This window comes from Clinocottus analis, unplaced genomic scaffold, assembly GCF_023055335.1.
Source record: "Clinocottus analis isolate CAN_PGR_092001 unplaced genomic scaffold, fCliAna1.0.p SCAF_26, whole genome shotgun sequence".
NCBI classification, from domain to species: Eukaryota; Metazoa; Chordata; class Actinopteri; order Perciformes; family Cottidae; genus Clinocottus; species Clinocottus analis.
In genome coordinates, this window is record NW_027175998.1 from 2,811,681 (window position 1) to 2,837,589 (window position 25,909).

Here is a 25,909-nt window from a genome sequence, read left to right on the forward strand (position 1 = left end):
AAATCTTTAAAATAAAGAAAACCTCCCTGAAACCATTTTCTAAAAGAAATCAATCGCTGACACTCCTGAGTGACATATTTCTCCTTTTAATCCTCATGAAATGTTTTTCTTTTTTTTACAAAAATTGCAATTTACAAAGAACATCAGTGCTAACCGTATGAAACATTTCTGTCTCGTCGTCGGAGCAAAGAGAGCAGAGTCACATTATTTACAGCCTCGACATCCACAAACTGACGACGCAAGAAATGCGCTACACTCCTGATGAGACGCGTCGCTCTGGAGATGTAGAGACATGATGATGGATGGAACAAGCAGAGGATGTACATCATGTGTCCGCTCTGAGGGAAAAACTCGAGGGGAAGTTAAAAAAGTGGAAACCTTTCTTACTAGCTCGGTGGGGTTAGCGTTAGTTGCCTTCAGTAACAACACTCTACTTTCCGATCCTCGCTTGAGGATCGCTGCAAGAATATTACAGTCTGTGGGGGCGGAGGGAGGCAGACCAGGGAGGGTTTCCTCCTCTGGTCATCGGTCATTTCCTCCCCTTGCCTTGTCCTTTCCCCTTGCCTTTGCCCTTCCCAGAATCTTCCTTCTTCTCTTTCTTTGTCTCCTTGGTCGCTTTGGCCTTCTTCTTCTGCTGCAGAGAGGAACAAGACACGGGCGACGCGTCAACAGGGCGAGATATAAAACAAGACACGCCAGGGTTCTTACACATTTGGACCAACGGATTTCCATGACTTTAAACCAAATGTCCATGACCAAACATTTGGTGCAATCTTGGTATGTATAGACTCTTAAAGAGTACTTATATCTTTCTTTTAAAAGCATATTCAGTTCTTTCAAACTCAGCGTAAATAAACAACATGAACATATGAATATAACACATTTCCATGCCTTTTGGGATTTTATTTTTTTCCACGATTAATCCAGGCCTGGAAATTAGCATTTTAAAATTCCATGACTTTTCCAGGTTTTTCATGGCCGTACGAACCCCGATACGAAAAGCTCCTTCATCGGCATCCCGCTGTCTTACTTTGATCATGGCGTCGGCTTTGACGCCCTCGTCCTCGGACTCCCGCGCCTCGTTGTCCACGTCCTCTCCTCCCAACTCAGCCTCCCCCCCGCCGCCACCGCCGCGGCCCTTCTTCACCGCTTGCAGAGAGTACGGCGTCAGGTGGACTTCTCTGTTGTAAGCTCGTGTGAACGCTGCTTTCACCTGCAAGGAAGACGTCGGTGTGTCTCAAGTCGTGGAGTACACATAGACCCCCCCGACCTCTCATGCCCAAGACCGAAATAAGACCATTACTGACCTTAGAGTCCAGTTTGGAGTAGGGGTCTGGCTGCCCGCCCCAGACGCTAACCTCCATGATGCTGTCCACGTCTTCCTTGATGAGCTGGTAGTTGTCCAGCAGCTGCACGGCGTCAGCGGCGCCCTCCGCTCCGAGCCTCTGCAGGGGGCTCAGCAGCGCCTGCCGCAGGTAGTACAAGTAGTCCAGGTTCACCGCCTGCCTGCTGCACAGCGTCCTGCACGAGCCCAACACAACGACACGCTCAGGTGTGCTCGAATGCGCTCGTGCGTGCAAATAGTTACAGAGAAATTACCGACTAGCATAGGTCAATTTTTTATTGGATTTCGGGAAACCAAATTATGGAATGACTTTTCCCACCGAACAAAGAAATATCCTTCTATACAAAGTTTCAAAAGTTGCCTAAAAGAGTCTAATTGCTGTTTTGTAAAAGTGTTTTATGGATTAGTGTTCATGTCTTTCTTGTTTTGACTGTTATATCAAAATGTTTAGCTGTTTTCACTCATGGGGACTTGTAGCATTACCATCGCTTAGGAAATACCACAGGGGTATAATCCAATATCCCTGAACAAACCCAAGCCATGCTTACTTTCACATGCACACACACGCCTACACAGACTCGATATAATCACATAATTATTCTTTCTTTTCTTCTGTTGTCTATCTTATGCATTTTCATTTTAGGTTTGTAACATTTTAATATGTTAAATAGTTGGAGGCTTCAAATAAGCCCTTTTTGTCTCTTCCTGCACTGTGATATTCATTTATCTCTGTTGTGATTTTTATTGTTGGAATTGTGTAAATAAAACAAATAAAAAACAGGCAAGCGGTCGAGGCCGACTCACTTCAAGCACATGTGCGAGGCGAGCTCCTGGGCGATGCGGGAGTGCTTGTTGGTGGAGGAGTGCTTGCCGAGCCAGCTGGGGAAGGTGGGGAACTGACTCATGTAGCCCTTCATCAGCTCGCCTGGTAACACACTGGCATAGACGGCCTACGAACACACAGACACACACAGACACACACCGGCACAACGATGAATCTCTGCTGCCCCGACACCGGAACGTTTAAATACATTTAAATGTCATCACCATTTTATGTCTTAGAAAAAATAAACTATAAAAAGCCAAAAACGAAGGTCATAAAAAAAGGGGAAAGTATATTCTATCACATAAAAAACAATGTACGTCATAAAAATTCATATCATGATATAAAAAAAATGAAATAATATGACTTAATAAAAAAGGTGGAGGACTTGTGATTCAGATTACTGAAGGTGTAGAAGTAGAAGTGCGTGTGGTGATCACATCGTTGCATTGATGGAATATGGTTTTCAAATAAAAATACATGATGCTCGTTTCCTTCAAAAAGATTCATCAAACAGGCAAAATAAAGAAATGAAGAAAAACGGCCTAAGCGTTAAAACCGACACAGGTCGTCATCAGGGACTAGGATTAGGTTTCAGATTAAAGAGTTCTGACTGCTTGTATTCATTCTTGGAGAAAATCCTCATATAACATGGTTTGGACGCCTTACATTTGGAATCATAAGGACAAAGTGATATGTAACTTGTTATGTTGAACACATCTGGTTTCATAACAAATATTTAGGAAGTTGACAATGACAGTGTCATGAAACTTGGGTCGAGTAAACACATACCGCCTACAGGAAATGTGTGTTCTGTCAAAGGCTATTTTGACCTCGCTACACCAAAAGAACAGACCATGTTTGGGAAGCCGGATGGGCTTTGTTTGAGTTTCAACCAGCGGGTCTGATTGATGGGAAGTGATGGAGGAGGGCTGAATTACACTATAAAGATTACGCTGAAAGTTTAAACTGTGGTCTTGTTGAATATGGTCATTCAAACACTTCCTGCTGGGTTACAACTCAAAATCATCGCCTCTCTCGGCAGAGGCCAGATGTTTGACTCAGACTCGCGGCCCCTTCCGCAAACATGTAGAGAAATCTGTGTGTAAACAGTAAAAAGCGATAAAATGTAGTATTTAAAATAACAATGAGGATTCACAGCTTACAGTAAACCTTAAATGACACGAATGAATGAGAGACAATAGTTTGATTAAAAGAATAAACATTTATATAGACGCCTGTATGTATGCCTGCTTATATTTTGAGCCTCTTTCTTTTAAAAGCATATTAATTATTTCTAACTCGGCGCAAATGAACGTCATGAATATAACACATTTACACAACTTTGGGGGATTTCATGTTTTTCAAGGACTCTTCCAGGCCTGAAATAACCATTTAAAAACTCCATGACTGTTCCAGGTTTTCCATGCGTGTAAGAACCCTGACGAGTGTGAGTGTGAGTGTGTGTGTGTGTGTGTGTGTTACCTGGGTGGGCAGCAACGACCAGTTCTGGCGAGAGCGGATCTGTCGGTCCACCAGGTCTCCGTCACAGATGGAGTCAGCCGTCTTGCTGAGCAACACCAGGTGGGACTTCAGGTCGCCGCTGTGAGAAGAGGCACACTGAATATTACGGAGACTTGTTCCACGTCCCCGGCAGATATTTGTTCCACTTTCTTGTGCGTTTAATTAGCTCGGCACAGAGAGACAGGAAAACGGCAGGCCTCTCTCACCCGGCGGCCTTCGGCCGAACGTGCAGGTAGTTCTCCTGGACGAAGAGCGGCGCCAGCGAGTAGTCGTGGAAGAAGAGGTCCGACTTGTCGATGAGGCTCATGTGGGCGCTCTCCTCGCCGGAGCAGAACACCTTCCGGCAGACATCAAACGGCCCCAGTTTGATGTCCTTGCGGGCACCGGTTGCGTCGGACTTGCACTGGTCGTACGTCATCACCTTGTCTTTGGCCGACCACATGCTCAGGTTGTGGATCACCTGGCAGATGAAAACAAACACAGTCAGCACGGCGAGAGGGTTCGCGAGCGGAGAATTATCCTCATCCTTACCTGTCGGACGTCCTGATTGGAGGCGAGGATCATCTCGTTAAGAGCTGGAGGCGGGATCTTGATTCCCTCTTTGAAGGCGAGGGACATCATGGCTCCCTGAAAGATTAAAAAGGAGAATGGAAAATAGTCAAAGGAGCGGGGAAAGTGGTTATTGTCTGTGGCTTCTGTGTCTCGTGTCCTCAACCTGTTTTTAAGCCGAATGCTTGGCACGTGTGGATATATGTGTGTGTGTGTGTGTGTGTGTGTGTGTGTGTGTGTGTGTGTGTGTGTGTGTGTGTTTACCTTGATCTGTTCTACTCGCGGCCTCTGGAAGCGCAGATCGAAGCAGTAGTTGGCCAGTGACCTGATCTTCTGGTGGTTACGATCGTTGCACATGAAGATTATTGGAATCTTTGAACTTCTGACCAGGCCGATCATCTCCTGCAGGAGGCAAAGGGTCAGAGGTCAGTACGAGAGGCAGCACACCTCCTAGGAGCAGTTATCGTCAATAAATATGCAGATTTGACAGCCATGCTTTTAAATGCGTTTAAAAACAGACGCAAATAGACGCACCAATGTCAGCACAAATTGAACACATGAACCCAAGTTTCTTTTTTTCCGTTAAACATCCATATTTTTATCTACAAATTAAGATCAACCATCCCTCTAACCTCATCATATTTTGAGAAAGTTTTTGGTTGTTTTTTTTAACCTGTATTCCTCCGCGGTCCTCGTTGCCGGCCATGCCATCGACCTCATCCATGATCAGGACGTGTTTACTGCTCACTGTCTGAGAGGTGCCTACGAAACACACAACCACAGTCACACAAAGCGCTCACGCATTGGGACAATGCTCATCCTCAAAGAGGAGATCATTTTACTTTTGAGTTAATTTGCTTTATTATCTCTAAGTAATCAGTAAGCGATTCTTGGGTCAAACTAATTTGATCGCTTTGATTTCCCAAATCCTCCTCAGTTGTCCTGCATGCATGGTATGTGACAACAAAGCTTTCTCCTGAGTACCTTAACAAGCTTGGGGCAAAATATTAGCACACCGCATCACAAGACGGTCAGTCCGCCCCTCTCAACAGCAGTAAAGGCTAGAGTCGGTTCAAATGTGTAACGGACGGAATCGCAGTGAAAACAATGAAAAGAGGGAATCACCTTTGTAGAAGCTCTCGATGCTGGTGTTGTTGAGCGACTCCGCGACGACTTGCTTCAGACTGTTTTTGCTGCGAGTGCAGCTCGCGTTCATCTCCACGAAGCTCAAGCCCAACTCCTGCAGACACAGTGGAGAGGATTAGCCCGAAAAAAGGAGGCAGAGGTCAAAGTTAAACGTTTAATTTAAAGTCAAGGGTGCAGCAATATTTCAAAAATACACAGATTATTGTGAATACAAAGGAAAGCACTTGAAGCCCGCCCTGTGTGCGTTGTCGGACTGACCTCGCAGACTAGAGCTGCTGTGGTGGTCTTCCCCACGCCCGGAGGTCCAGAGAGCAGCGCGGCTCTGTACGCTGATCCATCGTCTTTCCCTCCTCCGAACCTCCCGAACCTCGCGGCTGCACAGCAACACGCCGTTTAAAGCGGATACAGTTCTCAGATCCAAACTGAGCTCGGGAATCTAGTTCTCTTTTAATCATTACTCTGAATTGTTCTCGAGACGCAAAGAGAGGAACCGTCTACTACCTGCTGGCTTGGACGAGCCCCCGCTGTGGTGTTTGTTCCAGTTCTGCAGCCAGCGCAGCAGCTTATTGGCACAGCTCTGGTCTCCCTGTTGACCAATCACAGCCTTCAGAGAGCGCGGGCGGTACTTGTCCACCCACAGCAGACTGACGTCGTCCGCCATCGCCGCCGCCGGGGATGACTTTCCTCGGGCTGAGGATGACGAGGGGGAAGAGAGGCCGAGGTCCCGGCGGGCTGCGGGACCTGAGCCTCTCTTAGGTGGAGTGCCGCCACTTCTGGTCCTGGCGCCGTGGCCTCGGGCCAGGCCGGTCTTTGACGGGCTCGGGGTGTGAGGGGACCGGGAATTCCCCATGGAGGGAGAGATCTTCTGGGCTTTTGGGGTGCTCTTCAATGTCCTGCTCGGGGGGGTCCTGGTCTTTGAGGCTTTGCTCTAAAATTGGTTAAAAAATTGTAGATTAGTTACAACACATTCATTTAAATTAAAAAGAAACCTGACGTTCATGATATATATGAGGTTAAAGATCTACTTACCTTAAACTGCTTCTTCTGCTGTAAACAAAAATGCTTGATATTTTTTGCCAAAAAGCATTTTTAATGCATCTACTTATAAATAAAACCCTATAAAGATTAAAGACATTTGGAAAATCACTTTCACTGCAAATAAAGAGATATTTGTTTGCGATTTCCTGTTCCCTTAAAAAGAGTTTTGACATCTTACTTTCTGATAAAGCATGAAATAACAATTAACACTTGATATGACGAGGTAGTAGAAAAGCGCTGACCTCAGCCTCTGCAGTGATCTCGTACTTTGACTTCTTCCCTGGTTTGGTCCTGATCAGCTCCAGCAGACCATCCTCATCAAGGATCTTGGTGCCGAAACTCTCCGCCTGAGCAGGAACCCAATCGTACATACGCACCGTATTATTAGAGCTCTGATGCGCTCCCATTGCATCTATCATGCAGCAGACGCATCAGGGGTTCATACGATTAAAAAAAAAAAGTCATCAGCAATCAGTGCCCTCCTCAATCATCACACATTTTCTCCTCTGGGCGACTCAGTTAGTCCTGATCAGGTCGGTCACCTTCTCGAGCTTGGAGACTCCGCTGTCTCTGCCCTGCACCAGGTACGTGGTCTTCTTGCTGATGTTGCCCGTCACTTTGCCTCCGTAGCGCTCGATGAGGCATTTGGCGTCATCCCTCTCCATGGACTCCATGACCCCCGTCAGCACGAACATGCAGCCCTCCAAACAGTTCTCCCCACCCTGGAAAACACAAGCCGATTAGGAACAAGATGAAGGAAGGTCTGATATATGCATGCATGTGTGTGTGTTTGTGTGTGTTACCTGTGGGATTTCCTTGGAGCCGAGAGCTCGTGGTCCATCTCTGTTGAGGAAGTTCCTGTAAGCTGCCGAGTTGACTTTCTTCTTCTCCGCGTCCTCGGGACTCGTACTTGTGCTCTACTCGGATTGAGAGATAGAAAGGACGTTGTAACGTGTTTTTGAGTCGTTTTACTTTGCGTTCGTGTGCTTTTGTGGTCGCTCACCTCTGGTTTCTCGGGAGACGTTTTAACCGTGGCAGGTGTGCTTCCCGTTTTGGGAGCGGCCTTCTTGTTCGAGCTCGACGAAGCGAGGGGCTGCTTTTTGGGAGAGATTTGCATTTTTGTGTGCGAATCGGGCGTTTTTCTCCTTGGACCGTCGTCTTGCTCCTCGTCCTTTTTCTTCATCAGGGCCAGTTTGGAGCTGGCTTTGACGGGGCCGGGGTCCTTTGTAGGAGTCGGGCCAATCACATCCTCTGACGTGCTGCCCCTCCAGTCGGTCTGCGACCGGCCGCTCTTGGTGCCGGCAGCGGAGTCTGTCCGGCTCATTTTGGGAAGCGCAGCAGCGGCTGGCTTCTCATCGGAGCCTTTACGAGCCTGCATAGAACACACACACACACACACACACACACACACACACACACACACACACACACACACACACACACACACACACACACACACACACACACACACACACACACACACACACACACACACACAATTATATTCACCAACCACCAAGATTAAAAAGCAGAGGTTATTTTGTGCTGTTGTATGTTTATATGACCTTCTTTGCTTGAGGCTCCTCATCCAGCATGGCCAGAGTTCTGGCAAACTCCTCGTCCTCGTGGATCTGCTTCTCCAGCTGAGTGAGGTTGGATCAAGAAGGCGAGAATGAAAAAGCAGACTTTGACTAAAAGCAAAATGTGTGGTCTATGTTTCTCCTGGGACTTTTTACAGTCAAGTATTGAAGCAAACATATTATAATAATTTTAGTAAATCTCCAAACGATTCACTTTTTTAAGTCTTTTGCAGGTTTTCTATGAGAGCACCAGCTATCCTACTCCTGCAGGCAGGCACACATAATAAATTACCAACGACTATTTTTTATTATGAATGAATCTAAAGATTTGATATAAGATTTTAATGTAATAGCATATTTCTAAATAAACACCATTATCATTTTCCACGGCCAAACATAGCCTATTCTGTTTGTATTATCCAACTAAAAAGGTATTCAGGTTACAATTCATATGAAATAAATAAATAATAAGTCTATAAATCTTGGCAATGAAAGATCATAAAAAAGGTTAACTGATAACGAGAACGATTAAAACACGTTTTCTGTCAACCGACTACTTGTTTCAGCTTTAACTACGAGTGCAATGAACGAGCAGCTGTTGTATGGATCCGGCTACCTCCATCATGTCCTCATCCATCTGCAGCTCTTTGGCGATTTGCTCATCACTCATCAGGTCATCTGCTTCCTGTGCTGGCTGAGAAGAAGGTGAGTTTTCACAAAGTCAGGTTGTTATAAACAGATTCTTATTTCACACTGCAACGAAAGGCTGGGGAAAAGGTTTGGTTTGGGATGTAAAAAGCACTCACGGCCTTTCGTTTGGTGCTGGCCACGAGCTTCTTATCCGAGCGCTGAACGGCCGCACTGCCAAAGTAGTCGAGGACTGAGGTGGGGGTTTGTTTGCGGGATGGAGGAGGCGGCGCCGACTTTGGGGTGACGGGAGACTTCCCCGCGGCTTTCCCCTGCGCGCTGGAGGGCTTTGCCGGGGACCTCAGCCCCTCTTTGACCCCCGGCGGAGCACCGCCCGCACCTGGTTTGGCCGCCTTTTTGTCCGAACCGTTCTGCTTGGGTTTGGAGACCTTCTTCAAAGTCTGAAAGTTGTCACTGTCTGAGTCTACAAACAAAAGAAAGAGAAATCTAAATAAATTCCTCATATTCAAGCTGGACCCATCTTCCTACTAATGCGTTTAGAGTTTCCCCAATTCTTAATGGATGGTTGCATTTTGCCTGTTGCACTTCCAAACGATTTCTTTTCATATTAATCACTGAAGCATATTAAATATAGTTTCTGCTTAATCAGCTCAGGGTTCCCACTCTTTTCTAGAGATCACTTTTCATGACTTTTTCTAAGAGGATCTTGCTGGTATGACAAACCAGGCTGTGTGGAAGTCTGATTTCAAAGATGTGCAGACTATGGCTGTACTTATAATATAATACTTATGTATCAGATCATCTCTTTCCCCTCATTGTCATCAAGGTAAATGTGACAATTAGTCATGAGTCAAAGCCCAAGCATGTGTGTCTGCAATATAAGAAAAAAAAAACTCATCTGTTTATTTATATTACTTGACTCTTTAAATCTTATTTACTTGTGAGCAGTGTTGCGGTAATCCTGTAATTTCCCCACTGAGGGACTAATAAAGGATTATCATATTTTATCTTTTACCTGTTTCAGAGACATACTGCACAGGATCTTTTTTGGGCAGCGGCTCCATTTTGCCCGTCGTCCCCTTCTCTTTGGGGGACTTGTTTGACTTCCTCGCTGGCTTTTCATCCTCAGAGTCTGACGAGACAGAAAGACACGATGGCAATTCAATCGCATTGTCCACCGAGTGGCAAAACCTTTAGAACAACCGAATATATAAAAAAAACATCCCCTTTGCAGAGTGCCTCAGATGTGATAACAACACAGGAGAGGCGCAGACTGCATTGTGGTGCAGGAGGTTATGGAGAAGCACGCAACATACATACCGGACTCTATGACTGCGTGCTTCTTCCGTTTTTTCTCATTGTCCTTCTGTTTCTCCTCTGGTTTGGATCTTTTCACCTGAAGCACATGAACCACGATGAAACATGATGGATAATGAAACGGATGAATGCTGCAAGGTGGTCAGGCAACATCATTTCCTTGCCTTGGCGGTCTCCTTTTTCTTCTTCTTCTTCACTTCCTCGTCTGGAGAGAGCGGATTCTTCTTCTTCTTCTCCTCTGTCTTGACGTTTCCATTGGGAGCTGGTTTCTGCACCGCACACCTGTCTGACGTCGGTGCAAAAAAGCGCCTGATGTCCTGCGTGCAGAGTCGACAGGTAACGTTACGATGTTTTATTACAGCTGATAACGAAATGAACTGAACAGATCACAGCTGCGCCGCTGTCCTTCTGACGTCACTTAACTACAGCGTTGCACTGCGTGCAAAAGATGCTTTACAGTTAGAAGATTCTCCTTTCTTGAGTTATTTTTTAAATTTCTTTTAGGATAAAGGGCGTCATTTAAACTAACAAAACAGCAGGCACATGTGTGCTGTTGTGTGCCAACTGTGACAGGATAACACCGACTATAATAAAGTGTTGCGCGCTCAACTTCCACTCGCTTTGAGGACTACTTTTCCATCTTTAGCTGTAGCTAGCTAACACTAAGCGCTTAACAGGATTGTGTATTGTTTTGTTGCGTTTTGTAACCACGGTGTTCATGTCGGCAGCTTGCACACAGAGCGAATGAGTCCTTTACATGCGTAACTTACCATTATAAACAGGCTTTTTTGCAGTTCAGGGACAGGCTTGTTGTCAGAAAATGAACCAACTGCTTGGCGCGAAGCTGGAGTCCGCGCCTGAAGATGACGCAGCACCGGTAGTGCGTCACGTGCGTCACTGAACGTGCGTTTAGTTTTATCCATCACTTATTTTGTTAAAGAAAAACAAAGTAATCAACCAAAATTATGAAAAGAAAAGAACACGAGCAAGGGGACAGCAAACAGAGGTATTAAAGCAAAAAGTGTACATTGTCATTCAATTCTGTTTTACACCTTTAGTCCATTACCACAACTGTTTCTCTTTGTATTGAATTTAGGGCCAATAGACCTTGTTTATATAAAAGTATATGACCTCTGAAGGTCTTTTTGACCCCAGAGGACAACACACGTCATTAAATTCAATAAATCACCCACAATTCAATCAAATGTATTATAATCATGAAGAGCATAGTATTAAATTACCCTTATTATTTTCAGACCATTTGATGAATAAAAGACACATTTTAATGGGAAAAGAATAATTGGGAAGAGGCCCTTGAAGTTCTCAGAAACGGGTCAAACTGCTTTGTGAGTCATCTCTAGTAACTCACATTGACACTACTCCAAAAAAGCTGAACAAATACAAATATACAACAAGAGAGACAAGGAGTCACCTCAAGAGTTCTTCGTTTTGCTTTATTGTCTGTTGAATATTGGCATATCAAACGTCTTTGAAACTTCACTAATATTCCCACCATACAAAACTAAAAGCTGCATACAAGCCATCAAAATATATATATATATATATTTGACACATTTAAACAAATAGAAAAAGACACACCATCTATATACAGGTGACGAGTTGGGTTTTCTTCAATGATCCAGTTCATCGATCTGCAGGTATTTGGAACAATCCGGAACCTTCTTTATCTGTTTGACACTCAGAGTCTCGGAGCACATCGGACACACCGTCTCCGTTTCCAGCAACCTGGACACACAAACAGTTCCACAGTGTGGATTAGTTAATGTAACAATGAATGAGAGGCGTGAATTATGTGCACTTATTCGCTGTCCAGCAGCGAGTCCAATGCCGCTCATTGGCTTTAAAATTTTTTTTTTAAATCTTCTCGTCTATCTCCAGCCAAGAAAGTCGAGGAGCGTATTTCCCAAAATATTGAGCTGTTACTTTAAAATCAAGAAATCAACGTAAGAGGTATGGGATGTTACGTCCCTGAACTCACACTGTATCTAACCGGGAACTATTCTGCTTATTAGATTTTGTCTATAAATCTGGAGCGTTATGACGACACTACTGAAGTTAGACTGGTGTCACAATAATTTAATGGCCCTTCCTTCTTTCTTATATTCCTTGTTTAGATTGAGGAGAAGAAAACAGTGCCAGTAGTGTAAACCAGCAAGCTGCTATGTTGATTTGAGAAATGATCAGCTGATCCCTTTTCAAAAATGTCATTTCAAAGAAATTAAAAAGCTTTCTGAATCAACAGAAATACCGTAAGCTGCCGCATATCTGTATGTAGACAATTTAAAAATTAAAAATAAAAATTGATCACTTACAGAATTAACTGAGAGTAGAGTGCGGGGAATTCACAATGAGGACACATGGACCAGTCTTCTTTCAGCATATGACGACCCTGAGAGAATAAGGAAAAGAGGTTAAAATGATAAAAAAGTACAAGCGTGGGGTAAACTGTCTCGTTCAGCGTGCGCATGAAGCCGGTGATAATGCATTGGTACCGTGGAAATGCAGTAGGGCAGGTTGTTCTTGCAGGAGATGCACAGCAGTTCGTTCTGTGGCAGCTGAACGCCACAGAAGGGACACGGTGTCGTTTCTTCCTCCAGCTCCGACGTGTCCGGACGTCTGTTGAGAGCGAGCGGGAAGTAGGCGAGAGTTGGACAGATGATGAGGTGAAACACTTTTTGTCATACTTGTGCCTAGATTTTTCGGTTACGAGCATCCAAAGGCGTGAAGTGACAGGAGGATCCAGGGGAATGCCCACTGAACATTTTCTTTTAAATAGGACAATGTGGTGCATTATGGTCATGATATTTATCCAAATCAAAAGGCACCAATAAGCTATTTCTCTCCTTTCTCAACAAAAACGTGTTACTAGTATCTTTAGAACTTGAAAGGCAACCAGAATCTAAATATGTCAACTTTTTTTCTTCTTCTTTTCACATAACATATAGTGGCTTGCAAAGGTATTCATACCCCTCGAACATTTTGTCACATTACTTGCCACAAACATAAATATATTTTAATGGAATTTTATGTGAAAGACCAACACAAAGTGTCACACAATTGTGAAGTACAACGAAAATTATACATGTTTTGAAATTTTTTCACAAATAAAAAACTGATAAGTGCAGTGTGCAAAATTATTCAGCTGACTTTTGCTGCAATTACAGCTGCAAGTCTTTTAGGGTCTCTACCAACTTTGCACATCTAGAGATTGAGATTTTTCCCCATTCTTCTTTGCAAAACAGCTCAAGCTCAGTCAGATTATATGGAGTGCTTTTGCGGCGGTTTCCAGATCTTGCCACAGAATCTCGATGGGATTTAGGTCTGGACTGGGCCATTCTAACTCATGCATATGTTTTGTTTTAAACCATTCATTCCATTGGAGCCTTGGCTTTATGTTTAGGGTCGTTGTCCTGGGGTCGTTGCACCCGTACAGCATCATGCTCCCACCACCATGTTTGACAGTGGGGATGGTGTGTTCAGGGTGATGTGCAGTGTTAGGTTTCCGCGACACATAATGTTTGCATTTAGGCCAAAAAGTTCAATTTTGGTCTCATCTGACCAGAGCACCTTCTTCCACATGTTTGCTGTGTCCCTCACATGGTTTCTGGCAAACTGCAAACAAATTTCTCTTAAACCTTTGAGGCCGTCACAAAAAAAGCTTTATTTGTACTGAGATTAGATTGCACACTTGTGTACTATATTTAGTCATCAGGTCAACATTCAATCATTCAGCAGTCATCAGGCAACTTCTGAAGGCAATCGGTTGCACTCAGAAAAAAAGGGGGCTGAAGAATTTTGCACACTGCACTTTTCAGTTTTTTATTTATGATTTATTTTTTTAAAATCATATATAATTATCTTTGTACTTCACAATTGTGTGATACTTTGTGTTAGTCTTTCACATAAAATTCCAATAATATATATTTATGTTTGTGGCATTTAATGTGACAAAATGTGGAAAAGTTCAAGGGGTATGAATACTTTTGCAAGCCACTGTATGTGAAAACTCAAAAGCATCCCACATGGACGATGAGGGAACACAGTTCCCTTGTGGCAGAGATCCACCTGTAGACGTAGCTCTGCCACCCACGCACATATGTGAGTGAAAGAGGGAGGTCAGGAAAGAGCGGGAGAAAATAAAAGCGGACCCTCACCGAACCATAGCCTCGATCTTCTTTCGGTACTTCGGGTCGATCTCGTTCCGGTACTCCGGTCTCATCAGCATGGCGGCGAAGCTGAAGGCGGAGTTCTTCAGTCCAGCGCGGTGGCACTCGATGACCGCCGACGTCAGGATAGGAACAACATCTGCACAAACACACAGATGAGACGTCTGCTGGGCAACTGGATACAACTCAACTGATAAGACAGGGAAAGGGAAAGAGAAAGAGAGAGAGAGAGAGAGAGAGACAGAGACAGAGAGACAGAGAGACAGAGACAGAGAGACAGAGAGAGAGAGACAGAGACAGAGAGAGAGAGAGAGAGAGAGAGAGAGATTCACTATGGACTCACGAGCTGGAAACTTGCTGATGTTGTTGCTCACGCGAATGAGCATGCGTGCCCCTTTAAGGTGGTCCCCCCTCTTCACATGGACCTACACAATACAATGTAGTCAGAAACACTACACTTCATCATGGGACAGTCAAAAATGACTACAGTGAATAAGGTGAGCACCTTGACCAGCAGGTAAGAGTGAAGGATCATTAGATTGGTGGCCATCTCAGCAGGGATTTTTATCTTCTGGGCCTGCAGCTCTGTGTACATGCTGAACAGCACGTCATGGGCGTTGCGGTAGTTCCCTGTAGGGCAGCGCAGACGCAGGCACACACGATTGACATATATGTACGATTGCAGTACAGTGTCACCGGCACACAGAAACAAAACACTGTTTGTGTGAGCGTACCGGCACACTGCTCTTCTCTGGCGATGATGATGGCGGTGCGAGCGGCCTCCCTGTACAGCTGCAGAGCCATATACAGACGGAACAGGTACTTGGCATCCTGGGAGGAGGAGACAGCGGTCGCTTGTTAACCGAAGCAAGTTAAACCGACAGTGTCCCTCAGGGACAAAGTCACAGACATTCACTGAAATTCAGTTCTTCTGTGTGCTTTGTGTTCTGTGTGCAATATGCGTCTGATTTAGGGTCACAGCTGATGACACACGTGACCTTGAACACCACACAGCACCGACATCTGCGTCAGGAAACACATCAGCTGGTCAGCTTTTGGACTTTTATTCTTTTTGTCAAAGTTTAGAGACGTTTATGTTTTATACACCTGTATATATCTTTGCATATCAGTTGTCTCGACACATAGCAAATGAAAATATGTCCTCTCTTAATTTCAGATTTTAGCTCCCACTATCAAATTTAGGAATAAGAAAATGTGTTTGTTAAATCTGAGTGCAAATACATAAATCCACACTCACTGAGAAACACTATGATGGACCATACAATTGTCACAGTATAGTACGTCATAAAATGGCTTGAAACGTTATAGTATAGTATGTAGAAGGGGGAGGGATTACCTTGGGCATCCCGTCGCTCTCTCCCATCAGGTAATCTATCAGCTGATTGGTCAGAGAACTGTCCTTAGCTTGACCCACCTGAGGAACACACGCATCCAAAACACTCGCTTAATGGTTACGTCGTTTGGTGATTGCACTGGGGATGTTCAGCGTGACACTCGGCTCTCACCGTCTCGATGGCCATCTCCACGGCCAGGTTGTCTTCAGTGTTGGGACACTTCAGGAAATGCTTCAGGGCCTGAGGAGCAAAGACAAAAAGGACTGACAAATGAGTCCATGTCCAGGTCAACAGCTGTTAGAAACGGTGGCATAAGAAATGTATAAAGGAGCATTCTCACTCTGCTGTACTGCCCACACTTCTGAAAGAACTTTCCGGCCTGGAGGTGCTTCTTTTCTCCCTCGAAGTAGAGAGCAATGCTCTGGTAGTCCTCCTGCGTCGCCTCGGGGCCTGATGAGCACACACAAGTAACACTGACCGCTTCATTGGCGCTCGAGAATCATTCTGCAAATTTCATCGCGACGGTTCAGAAAGTCGGGCTCGCTCAGAGTGCTCGTTTCAAATTGAGAAATTGTCTACATCGTCCAGGTGATCTCTCGGCGCACAGACTGACCGATGATGTCCGCGTACACCTCCATCTGCCCGTGCTGCTGCGCCAGCTGGAAAGCTTCGTCGTTGCACTGAGACAGAACAAGGAAGTGGATGGCGGAGCCGTAGTCGTTCAACCCCAGGAAGAACCTGAGGCACACGCAAACTATGCCGTTCAAGGTCAAAGTACACAAATGGAGGTGTGGGGTTGCGCTCTCTATTGTCCTACCTGGCAACCATCTTGGCCCCGTCGATGCTCTGCGTCTCCCTGACGATGCGAACGGCCTCCTCGGGGTTGTTCAGGTGCTCCAGCAGCACGCGTATCACGTTGTCCCAGTCCTTCGCACTCTCGTACGCCTGTGCAGCGTCTTTATACCTGGAACACACCGACACACGTCATATCGGCTCCCTCTATGACGACATCACTACCGCCACAGTCACAGACATTCACACTGAGAACTCACTTGCCGTCCGCCTCCTTGGCTTTGGCGTACTGCAGGTGGATCTTCGGAGAGAAGACGTGCGGGAGCAGCTCGCCCACCTTCGCCCTGAGTATGGAGTGACATGACAAAGTGGAATTGTTCACAGGAGGAGGGGGAACGTATCGGTCTGTCCGTGTGGACGTTTGTCTCACCAGTTCTTGCAGCGAATGTAGACGGATGCAGCCTTGTCATAATACTGTCCTTTCTCGTAGAGCTGAGCGGCTTCAGAGAATTGCTGGAAGAGAGAAGACCACGTGAGCACAAAAAGACATTCAAAAAACACAATCTGATGCTAGATGCTGCCAGACGAAAAATAGTTTACAAGAAGAGAGAGCGGAGGCGGACTCTCTACCTTCATGCCCTCCAGGATGGCTCCACATTCCTTCTTGAGGATCCTGCTCGGGTGCTGAATGACCTGAGCGGCTCCTCTCCTGATGTCACCCATCCGGATGGACATCCTGGCAACACCGGCTTTACACGCCTCGTCGTGCTCTTGGAACTGCACAGCGACGGGGGAAATGGAAAGAGGAGACTTCAAGAGTAAGTACACTTCATAATGACCACCACTACTGACTACATGTGTGCTAAGTGCTCTTGGTAAATACAGACAGAGTGGAAACTGTGCAGACTGCAGCACATGAGACCGTGTGGTCTTTTTGGCGAGGACGCATCAGACACTAAACGTGGACTGAACATGCTCTGGTTATTGAAGGACATAATAGATCTTTATGTCTCAAAGGAAGTGATTAACCATTAGTGTTGAAGTGTTGGAAGTTCACAGTTTGACAGCTAGTGAGGTCACGCGTGGAAAGAATGAAGAGAATCTGAAGGTTCGAGAGAAACAACGCTCACAGTTTCATACTTCTTATTCCGTCCACACATAGAAAAGCTGAGGTCAAATATGTTGCACTTACTGTGTTACTGTGGGTCATGCCTTTTTCATAGTGTGCGAGAGCATTCACATAGTCACCACTGTAAAGAGAGAACAGGAGAGGGTTAAGATACAGTGTAGATGAAACAGGTCTACTGAATGGTGTCTGACAGAGAGAGTGTGTGTGTCTTCGTGTTTGTGTGTACTTACATAAACTCCAGATGTACAGCGTATTCTTTAGATATGAAGGGAATTTGGTCTTCTGCTAACCTCTTTGCTAACATAAGAGCACTGTCCCATTGCAACAGGTCTCTCCTCATCTAAAACACACGCACACACATACACATACACATACACATGCACACACACGTACACACACAGACACACACACACACACACGTACACACACAGGTTTAAATTCAAACATACATTCCCAATCTTTGGCTTCAATGTTGTTTGTACTCATATACAAACAGCTGAACCTGCGTCTATGTGATTTACCTCCAGGGCAGCAATTGGGCAGCCTGAGGACAGGTACAGGTCCTGGGCCAGGTTGTAGTCCCCCAGAAACATAGCCAAATGTCCTGCCCGTAAATTAATGTCCTCGATACCCTGCAAGGGATAAGACAGAGATGGGGCGTCACACTGAAACGATTTGTATGAAGAGGGAGTCAATGAGCCATGGATTGTGTGTGTGACTCGTACCTGGATGCCCTGCAGGGACAAGACCATGCCCACGTTGCTGCTCATGCGGTAGACCTGGATGGCCAGTTCCACCTCCATGTGGACCAGACAGGCTTTGCCTACCTCTTCCCAGTCTGTGTTACTACCTCCAGACCTGCACAGTCCACATGCTTCATGGAACCTGGAATACACACACAGACACATTTTTTCACCACAAGGGAGAGCCAACTCACTGACTACTTTAGAGTGAAAATGTAAAGGTGTTGTGAGAGGAATGGATGAGGAAAAAAAAGAATATCCTGTGAAAACTACAAAAAAAAGCATTGATAATCCTGAAAACTGCATTTATGACTCGTGTTTGCATTATTCCTGGATCTTACTCCAAGTCTGCGGATATCTATTCTACCAGTCGACAAACGTATAAAAGATCTCTTTGTCATCAGTGCATCAACACGACTGACCTCTTCAGCATCAGCGCCTGGGCGAGCTGCTTGCCGAGCTCCGGCTGAGGACCCGCCGGTGTGCCGCTGGCGTTCTTGAGGAAGGAGTGTGTGCTCAAAGCCACTTCGCTGGTCTTGCCGCTCGCCGTCTGACACGTCAGCTCGCCGTTGTGCAAGAGCAAAGGCTTCTGGGAAAAGAGGAGTGCCGAGCTCCCCACCAACACCACCCGGGGGCCTGGGCAGCGTGGATGAAAAGAGAAGTAGACGAAAGGGAGAGCTTCAAAAGCTTCAAATAATGGCCTGGCTGTCTCTTGCCAACATCGACATCACAGGGCGATGATAACAGGACTTCTTTTAAGGCATGCATTAGATGATATTATTCAGCTTTACTTATTCAAATGGATGCTGTTACATTAATTGAAGTCCCTCAGAATAGGAAAGTGGGATGTGTGTGTGTGTGTGTGTGTGATGACATCGCATTGCCGTACCATATATGGTGGTTTTGTGCAGGGCGTAGGTATAGACCTTGTCCTCATCATAAGCTACAAACACTCCCCGGTCAGCATGCCAGTTGTCCCACAGCACCCCTGTGATGGTGGGAGAGAAGTTGGGGAGCTCAAAGCAGGAGTCCGTTGCCTGGAGAGGACACACACACAGGCACACACAAACACATATTAAATAAAGCTTTCGCTAATCCAAATCTGTCATTTGAAATCATAATATTTTTCCCTTCAAAAGCACTTTGTGATCTCTGGTTTTGATACATGCCATATAAATAAACCTTATTATATATCATCATTAATTTTTTTACTTTATTATCAGTGGTGTTATCGTCATATTTCATTGCTGAATATTTGATAAACTAGTTTCAACCGAGTGCAAAGAACCTCAGAGTGTGTGTGTGTGTGTGTGTGTGTGTGTGTGTGTGTGTGTGTGTGTGTGTGTGCGCGTGTGCCATAAGTTGATCCGTATGCAGGTCATGTGACCACATGTACTGACGTTCGTAGGGGAGAGCAGGAAGCCGCCGTTTTTGTCGTCGATGAAAACTAGCCGTGTGCCATTCAGGTCTGGGAACACTTTCCTCACACCGACCGGGTGGCTGTAGCTGCTCACAGTCTCCCAGTCCTCCACCAAGACGCACACCACGTTACCCGACTGAGTGGCAGAGAGACAGGGACGTCCATTGGAAAGAGAAGAGGTGGGGAGGAAAGGAGGGAGAAGAAGATGAAAAGAAGATGAGCACGGTTTCTGTTCATTACTTGTGGAGCAGCTTCATTCACCTCAATTGTGTCCTCCTGCTTTGTCCTTCCGGGAAACAAAAAAAAACGTAGCAGACTGACTGAGGTGAGAATGTGCTGAGACTTACATCGGTGCCGTAGTAGAGGAAGTCAGCGGTGAGAGCGTGGCAAAGGATCCGACCTTTTCTCTCATCCTCTGGAAACAACTTCATTTGCTTCTTCTCATCGTGGTCTTTGCCTTCAATCTACACACACCCACACACACATAGACCTTCAGTGTGTTGATGCTTAAAAACAACAGTAAATAATGAAGCCTGCAGAATAATTTATTTTTAAAAGAAAAGAGAAACAAAGTGGCGACTCACCATGTGCAGCTGCACTTTTCCCTCAAACAGCGCTGCTGCGTAGTCCGAGTTCAGGGACATGCTGGCTATCGTCCCCAAATACTCGATGTCTTTCAGCTTATTAAAACCTGAGCAACACACAAAGCGATTACTTTACATGATTAAGCCAATAATAACACACTTGAGACATGGTTCGTGGCTAACACACACACACACACACAGGGTTCTCGGTCCACCAGGGCGTAGAACCAGGCTCTGTTGTTCATTCCCACAGCCACATGGAATGGTCCCATCGCAATGAAAGTAGGCTCCACTTCCACTTGTATGGCCACGGGAGTCTCCTGAAAAACACGGTGCATCAAAAGAAGGATTTTGGGGTGTTATTATTGATCACGTAGCGAGCAAGTGAAGCAACGTGAGTACTTCAGCGTGCATTTGTGAGTGCATGCGTGGCCTCACCCCCTCCAGCTGGTTGGACACGGTGACCTCCAGCAGAGAGGTGAGGTAGGCCAGACGGGTGCCGAAGCTGCCACCCAGGATTGGCAGCTTGGTCAGGAAGACATGAAGTGTCCCTTTCTGTGTGGAGACGGCCAACAGCTGGCCGTCGTCCGTCCAGTTCAGTTGGTCCAGACCTGGAGGAGCAGAGGGAGAGGCAGGAGAAAGGGGAAGTGAGTGGTGCGTTCGAGGCGGCCCTTTGATAGTGGCCTGAAACTGCGGTACTGTCTCACCTTTGGTCTCGTCATCCAGCTGCACTACATTGCTGATATCGTTGAGCTCGGACAGCTCGTGGATCTTTATGCTGCACCAAGAAACACTGGGATTTAGTTTTCTTTCACAAAAATAGGACTGGCTGCTGTTTCTTTTCAAAGCCTGTGTGTACCTGTTGTCCCCGCAGGAGGCGGCCTTGTTTATTGCTGGCGAGATGGCCACACTGTTGAGGCTGTCCCTGTGGTTGTGAGCCTGATAGATCTCATGCCCGATCTCCCTAATGTGCGTGGAAATGACCACGAAGTACCCATGAGAGAAGCCAATCAGGATGTACCCATCCCCGTACCTTGAAGACACACGCAGGAGAAGAGAAGGAACCTGAGCACAGATTATCTCGCTGCCAGGATTCGGCGCTAGCGTCTCGTCAATTGTGTGATCGTGTGCAGTACCAGCGATAGGACACGATGTGCCCATAGTGGGGCTGGAAGGTCAAGTTAAACGGGTTTTCGGGGTCGTTGATGTTGTAGAGCATCAGCATCTTATTGTCCACAGACAAACTCACCTGAAGGGTTAATAAATGCAGGTCTGTAAACGCCATGAAGTGAAAATCAAACATTGTCATCGTTCATATCATGTTTAAATCTGGGTAACGTTTGAAAAGTTTCTTCACAATGGAAGTACTTAAGACAAGGTTGAATATTTTGACCCTGTAGGACAGAAATAAACATGCGACAATTACCAACTCAAGACAATAAAATGATAAAACACAAACTTACAGTGTTCTCTCCCTGCCCGGACCTTTCATTGGTCTTCATCACTGAAAAGTTAATCTCAGCAGGCTTGCCTTGAACAGTTGTCTAGAAAAAGAACAGAATAATATACTTTTTTTTTTTTAATCGCTCTGATTCCTCTTCCTCCACCAAGTGATATAATGCTGTTCTGCCATTTTTCCAAACATCTGTAAAATTTGTTTACCTTTTACTTCTCCATCATGCACAGTATGACCATTTACTATCGGTTGCTCGTAATATGAGTAGCCTAGAAACCTGAGGCGGTGCTAAATCAGCCTGGATGACACTGAATGTACGTGCGCTTACCTGGCTGATGGTGTCGCCCTTTTCATTGCTGATGGTCAGCGTCTTGTCATCGCTTCCCAGAGCCAGAAGATTCTGAACACTCCAGCACCCACAAGTGATCTTCTCGGTGTGTTTACCTGTGTGGTGAGGATGAGAGAGAGAGAAAGAGAGACCATCAATATGACAGCAGTGACTAAAAATTTACCGAACCAGAAGCAACGGTATGTGGTGTTGCGTGTACATTACCCTTGACTGGGATCTTGACTAAGGTCTGCTGATTGTATATCAACAGATTTCCTTTGACTGTCCCAACTGCTAACAACGGGCCCGTCTTTGACCACAAGATGAAGGACATCTGATCTCTGTTAAAACAAATTCAAGATATTTCCAATATATTCATCTTTCATTAAGGTCTGGAATTCTGAATGCGCTAAACCTGGCATCAGATTTCCATAGGTTTGTGGTAAGACTAACTCTTCCCTCTTTGGAAATGAGAGACATGTTCGTCATACCTCGTCATGCCGCTTTCTATCTGGGATGTTTTGTTGACGCTGGCATCCCAGAGGTAGATGGAGCTAGATTTTGCCGCTATCACAGCCAAAATGTCCCCATCTTTATCCCAGTCCATCCCAACACAGCGCCTAATGGGAGTGGGAGAAAGAAGAGAAAGTGAAAAGGAAATTTTGTGTAAAATAATCTCCAGCAGACAAAATTGGCTAGTGCCAAAAATGGCAATCTTGCACGTACCCCGGAAGGCTGAGTTCAGACCACTTGTGTCCATGTCGATCGAATATTTTCACTGAGTTGTCCTGCCTGTATGATGAGAAATATTGTGCACATTTTTAGGTACTGTGCTGATGTAGAAAAGTCGATTATCACACAGTTCTCGTTGTAGTTTTTTTTACTCACCCTGAAACAGCGATATAATTACCAAGGGTTTTCTGCCACTTGTACAGCAGGTTGGAACCCGCCCAGGCTTTGTCGGTGAGGATGAAAACACTCTGTGGACACGAAGATTCACTTTTAATTCAGTTAGCAATACTTTAAATTAAAGTAGCATTCATATTTCCCAATAGATACTTTGAACAGAAGTTTCCTCATAACCAGTGATTACTTCCTGTCAAAGTGAATTTAACGGCTATGAGGAGTACACACTCAGCCGGTGACAGCAGATGTTTATTGTGTTTCTGTGGTTTTCCAGGAGCTTTGTCAGGTCTATGAGAATGACTAAAGGGACAGCACTTTAGTTATATTAGTTTGGGCATTGGAGACTGCACATTTTTAAGAGAGAGGCTTCATTTCAAACTGCATAGAAATATCAAATAGCTAGTGAGGTGTCTGTGTAAAGCCTTTGCTGATAGTGACAGCAGCACCTCTTACAACACCAGTTTTGATCTCCCACAAGGGCCCAGTAAAATGTATTTAAATCGCAGCGTTTTTCAGTGTAACGATAATGTACAGTGTATTACAGTGTTACTTGTAATTTCTGGTTATTCATAAGGTTTAAATAAGCTACTTATTTGAATAAAAACGCTCAAATGTACGTTAAGCTGCTTCAGGTCACACGGACAGTTGTGTGATAATGCTTTAATAAGTTATTCTTAACTCACAAACCGTCACTTAGCTTTAATATAACGCTTCAGCCAACAACATAGCAGATTTAGCTAACGAAGCCCAATGCGGCAATGTAATAGGAACGCTAGCTTGTTTGCAGGAGTTGCCGAACTAGCTTAGTTACGCTGCTGTTAGCTGGCGCCGTAGTTAGCTCGGTTAACGTGAACGTTAGCTAACCAGCTGAAGCTCAGCACTGAGCCCTTTGAACCGGAGATGACGCTGGAATTTTGAATTAATTTGCGGCGACCAACCTTCATCTTGTTGGCGGTTTAACCATTTCAACTTTAAATCGACATTTTCTGTTGGAAAACGTCTTCGACACAACTCTCGTGTGTCTCCCACAGTGCTTCACTCTGAAGCGTCTGCAGAAGCTACGGCGATGTCATAGCAACAGACGTCAGCCAATGAGGTGCCTTAATGTTTGGTCTCATGGTCTTAAAGAGACAGTCCACCCAACGTTAAACAACCCCCCCCTTGTCCTCTTACTGTAATACTATTTGTCAATGCTAATAGTTTTTTGCCTAGTTTTGGAGATATCAACCTTTTTAGAAATATGTCTGTAACTAGAAATCATGATCCGGTAGTTTAAGGTAATTCATATACATGGTTACCTATATTTCCCATGTTATTTTTGTGTATATTTTTATATTGTGTCAAGTGAAAAGATCTGCTGTGAAAAGGGCCTCCTATTATATATTATTGAACAAATGTTCCCTTCACAGTAAACAGAGACACTATCAGAAAATGGTGTGGATTTGACATTTACAAGGACTGAATCCTTCCACCTAAAATAGAAGCACTGAACAGATTGTGAAGCAGAAACAACAGACGAGGATTTAAAGTCTCTCTGCCTTCATTCCCTCTTCAGAAAAGTTATTAAACAACCTCATATAAAGTAAGCCTTAGGGTATTATATTGCGTACACAATCTCTGTGTGCGACCAGCTGCGTTTGCTGTGGAGATGTACTATATATTACATTGTATTGTCTCGGAGCGCCTGACAAGTATTAAACAACTGCAATAAACTGAGAGAGCAGATCGTTAATAACAATACAGACATTTATTTGATGTTTAATGTAGTCCTACGTGGCAAGTAAAGGAAATGATATTTTCTTTTTTAAAAGCAACTTCCTGTGCAGTGTTAGTCAGCCCACCGAATATATGGTCCCAACTGGTGCATTGGTGCAAATGTAGTTTGTAAAGATCCAGCAAGCTGCAAGACTAGGGTTGAATACTAAATCTGTGCAATCTCCCAGTGGCTGTTTCTCATGGCCAGTGGTGAAAATGTTTAGGAAACTCAGCTTCTATATTACTTTAAAATCATCTTATACTGCTCGTTCTATGGTGCACGTCTACAGTCATCAGATGTCGCCTTTGTGAGTCTTTGTTTGGTGGCTGTAGAAGCATCTCTATCTTCACTCATCTTTCTCTGGAAACAGACAAAGTTAATAGACACAAGTTTAATATAAGTATTGAACGCTAAACAGCAGTGACAGACTTATAATGTGGCGATGTGACTTTGGTGATCGGGTCGACTCGTTTCAAAGTTGAATGTGATCGGTTTGATGATGCAAAAGATACCAGAGAAATACAGACATGTTGAATTACAGTAGTCAATAAATGCTAAATTCAATATTCTTGTGAAAGCTATACCAATACAAAACATTCCAACATAGCCTTAAGGAATGGCTTGTTGCCAACTAATATATCCTAATGTTTTTATTAGTTTTTCACAATTGTATAGTGATATATATATTCCAGATATTGGGAGTTGATAATATACATTAGAGATACTGGCCTTTAAATTTGTAAATTATGTTTTATAATAATCCAAATGCTAACTGGTAATCTTACCTCCCTCGTCATTGGAAGCATGTTTTAATGGTGGCCAGAACACTGAACACGGTGAGATCATTGTTTTTTTAGATTAGAATTAGAATACGTTTTATTGCCACGTAAGTTATCACAAACGAGGAATTTGTACTTTACTTGAAGAGTAACTTTACATTACTTTGTGCTTCTATAAATATTGTACTTTATTACTTCAAGACATTTATTTCGACAGCATTAGATTTGTACACAAACAGGTAAAAACCAATAAAGTGTTAAAGTGTGTTATAATTGCTTAAATTACCCAGCAAAAGTATGTTCAGTAATAATAATTAGCCACACTTTTACCTGCTACAACATTAAAAAGATGCTACACATAAATGCATCAATAATTACATTAAAACATACAATGTGTCATTCGGAAACGGCTGTTCTGCACAATAAATACTGTACCTTTGGTATTTTAAGTATATTTCGATGCTAATACTTTTTGTACTTTAACTGAAGTAAAGTTTTGAAATG

The 25,909-nt window shown here is 44.5% G+C and overlaps 2 protein-coding genes across 2 annotated transcripts; both read right to left on the minus strand.

The window, feature by feature from the left end:
• Positions 1 to 70: 70 nt before the first annotated feature.
• Positions 71 to 10,847, minus strand: rfc1 (replication factor C (activator 1) 1). The gene is made up of 23 exons (XM_068592127.1): positions 10,741 to 10,847; positions 10,135 to 10,287; positions 9,974 to 10,049; positions 9,669 to 9,785; positions 8,812 to 9,116; positions 8,622 to 8,699; positions 7,991 to 8,068; positions 7,429 to 7,797; positions 7,229 to 7,342; positions 6,968 to 7,147; positions 6,668 to 6,772; positions 5,889 to 6,315; positions 5,646 to 5,761; positions 5,367 to 5,481; positions 4,915 to 5,003; positions 4,506 to 4,643; positions 4,224 to 4,319; positions 3,899 to 4,152; positions 3,654 to 3,771; positions 2,150 to 2,295; positions 1,308 to 1,521; positions 1,031 to 1,213; positions 71 to 634 (listed from the first exon to the last, which is right to left on the minus strand). The coding sequence occupies exons 1-23, from the start codon at positions 10,741 to 10,743 to the stop codon at positions 530 to 532; spliced, it is 3,579 nt and encodes a 1,192-aa protein (XP_068448228.1). The 5' UTR covers positions 10,744 to 10,847; the 3' UTR covers positions 71 to 529.
• A 558-nt stretch (positions 10,848 to 11,405) lies between these two features.
• wdr19 (WD repeat domain 19) lies at positions 11,406 to 23,939 on the minus strand. The gene is made up of 36 exons (XM_068592106.1): positions 23,809 to 23,939; positions 22,853 to 22,944; positions 22,691 to 22,756; positions 22,456 to 22,584; positions 22,190 to 22,305; positions 21,965 to 22,080; positions 21,644 to 21,724; positions 21,317 to 21,429; positions 21,040 to 21,213; positions 20,888 to 20,958; positions 20,619 to 20,791; positions 20,380 to 20,500; positions 20,181 to 20,287; positions 19,944 to 20,060; positions 19,577 to 19,732; positions 19,066 to 19,213; positions 18,599 to 18,812; positions 18,159 to 18,318; positions 17,955 to 18,065; positions 17,664 to 17,773; positions 17,497 to 17,554; positions 16,935 to 17,081; positions 16,735 to 16,817; positions 16,565 to 16,648; positions 16,330 to 16,476; positions 16,126 to 16,250; positions 15,853 to 15,962; positions 15,684 to 15,752; positions 15,515 to 15,592; positions 14,892 to 14,988; positions 14,663 to 14,787; positions 14,501 to 14,582; positions 14,146 to 14,296; positions 12,484 to 12,607; positions 12,304 to 12,380; positions 11,406 to 11,716 (listed from the first exon to the last, which is right to left on the minus strand). Exons 1-36 carry the CDS (start codon positions 23,812 to 23,814, stop codon positions 11,602 to 11,604), a joined length of 4,053 nt encoding a protein of 1,350 aa, XP_068448207.1. The 5' UTR covers positions 23,815 to 23,939; the 3' UTR covers positions 11,406 to 11,601.
• Between the last annotated feature and the right edge of the window lie 1,970 nt (positions 23,940 to 25,909).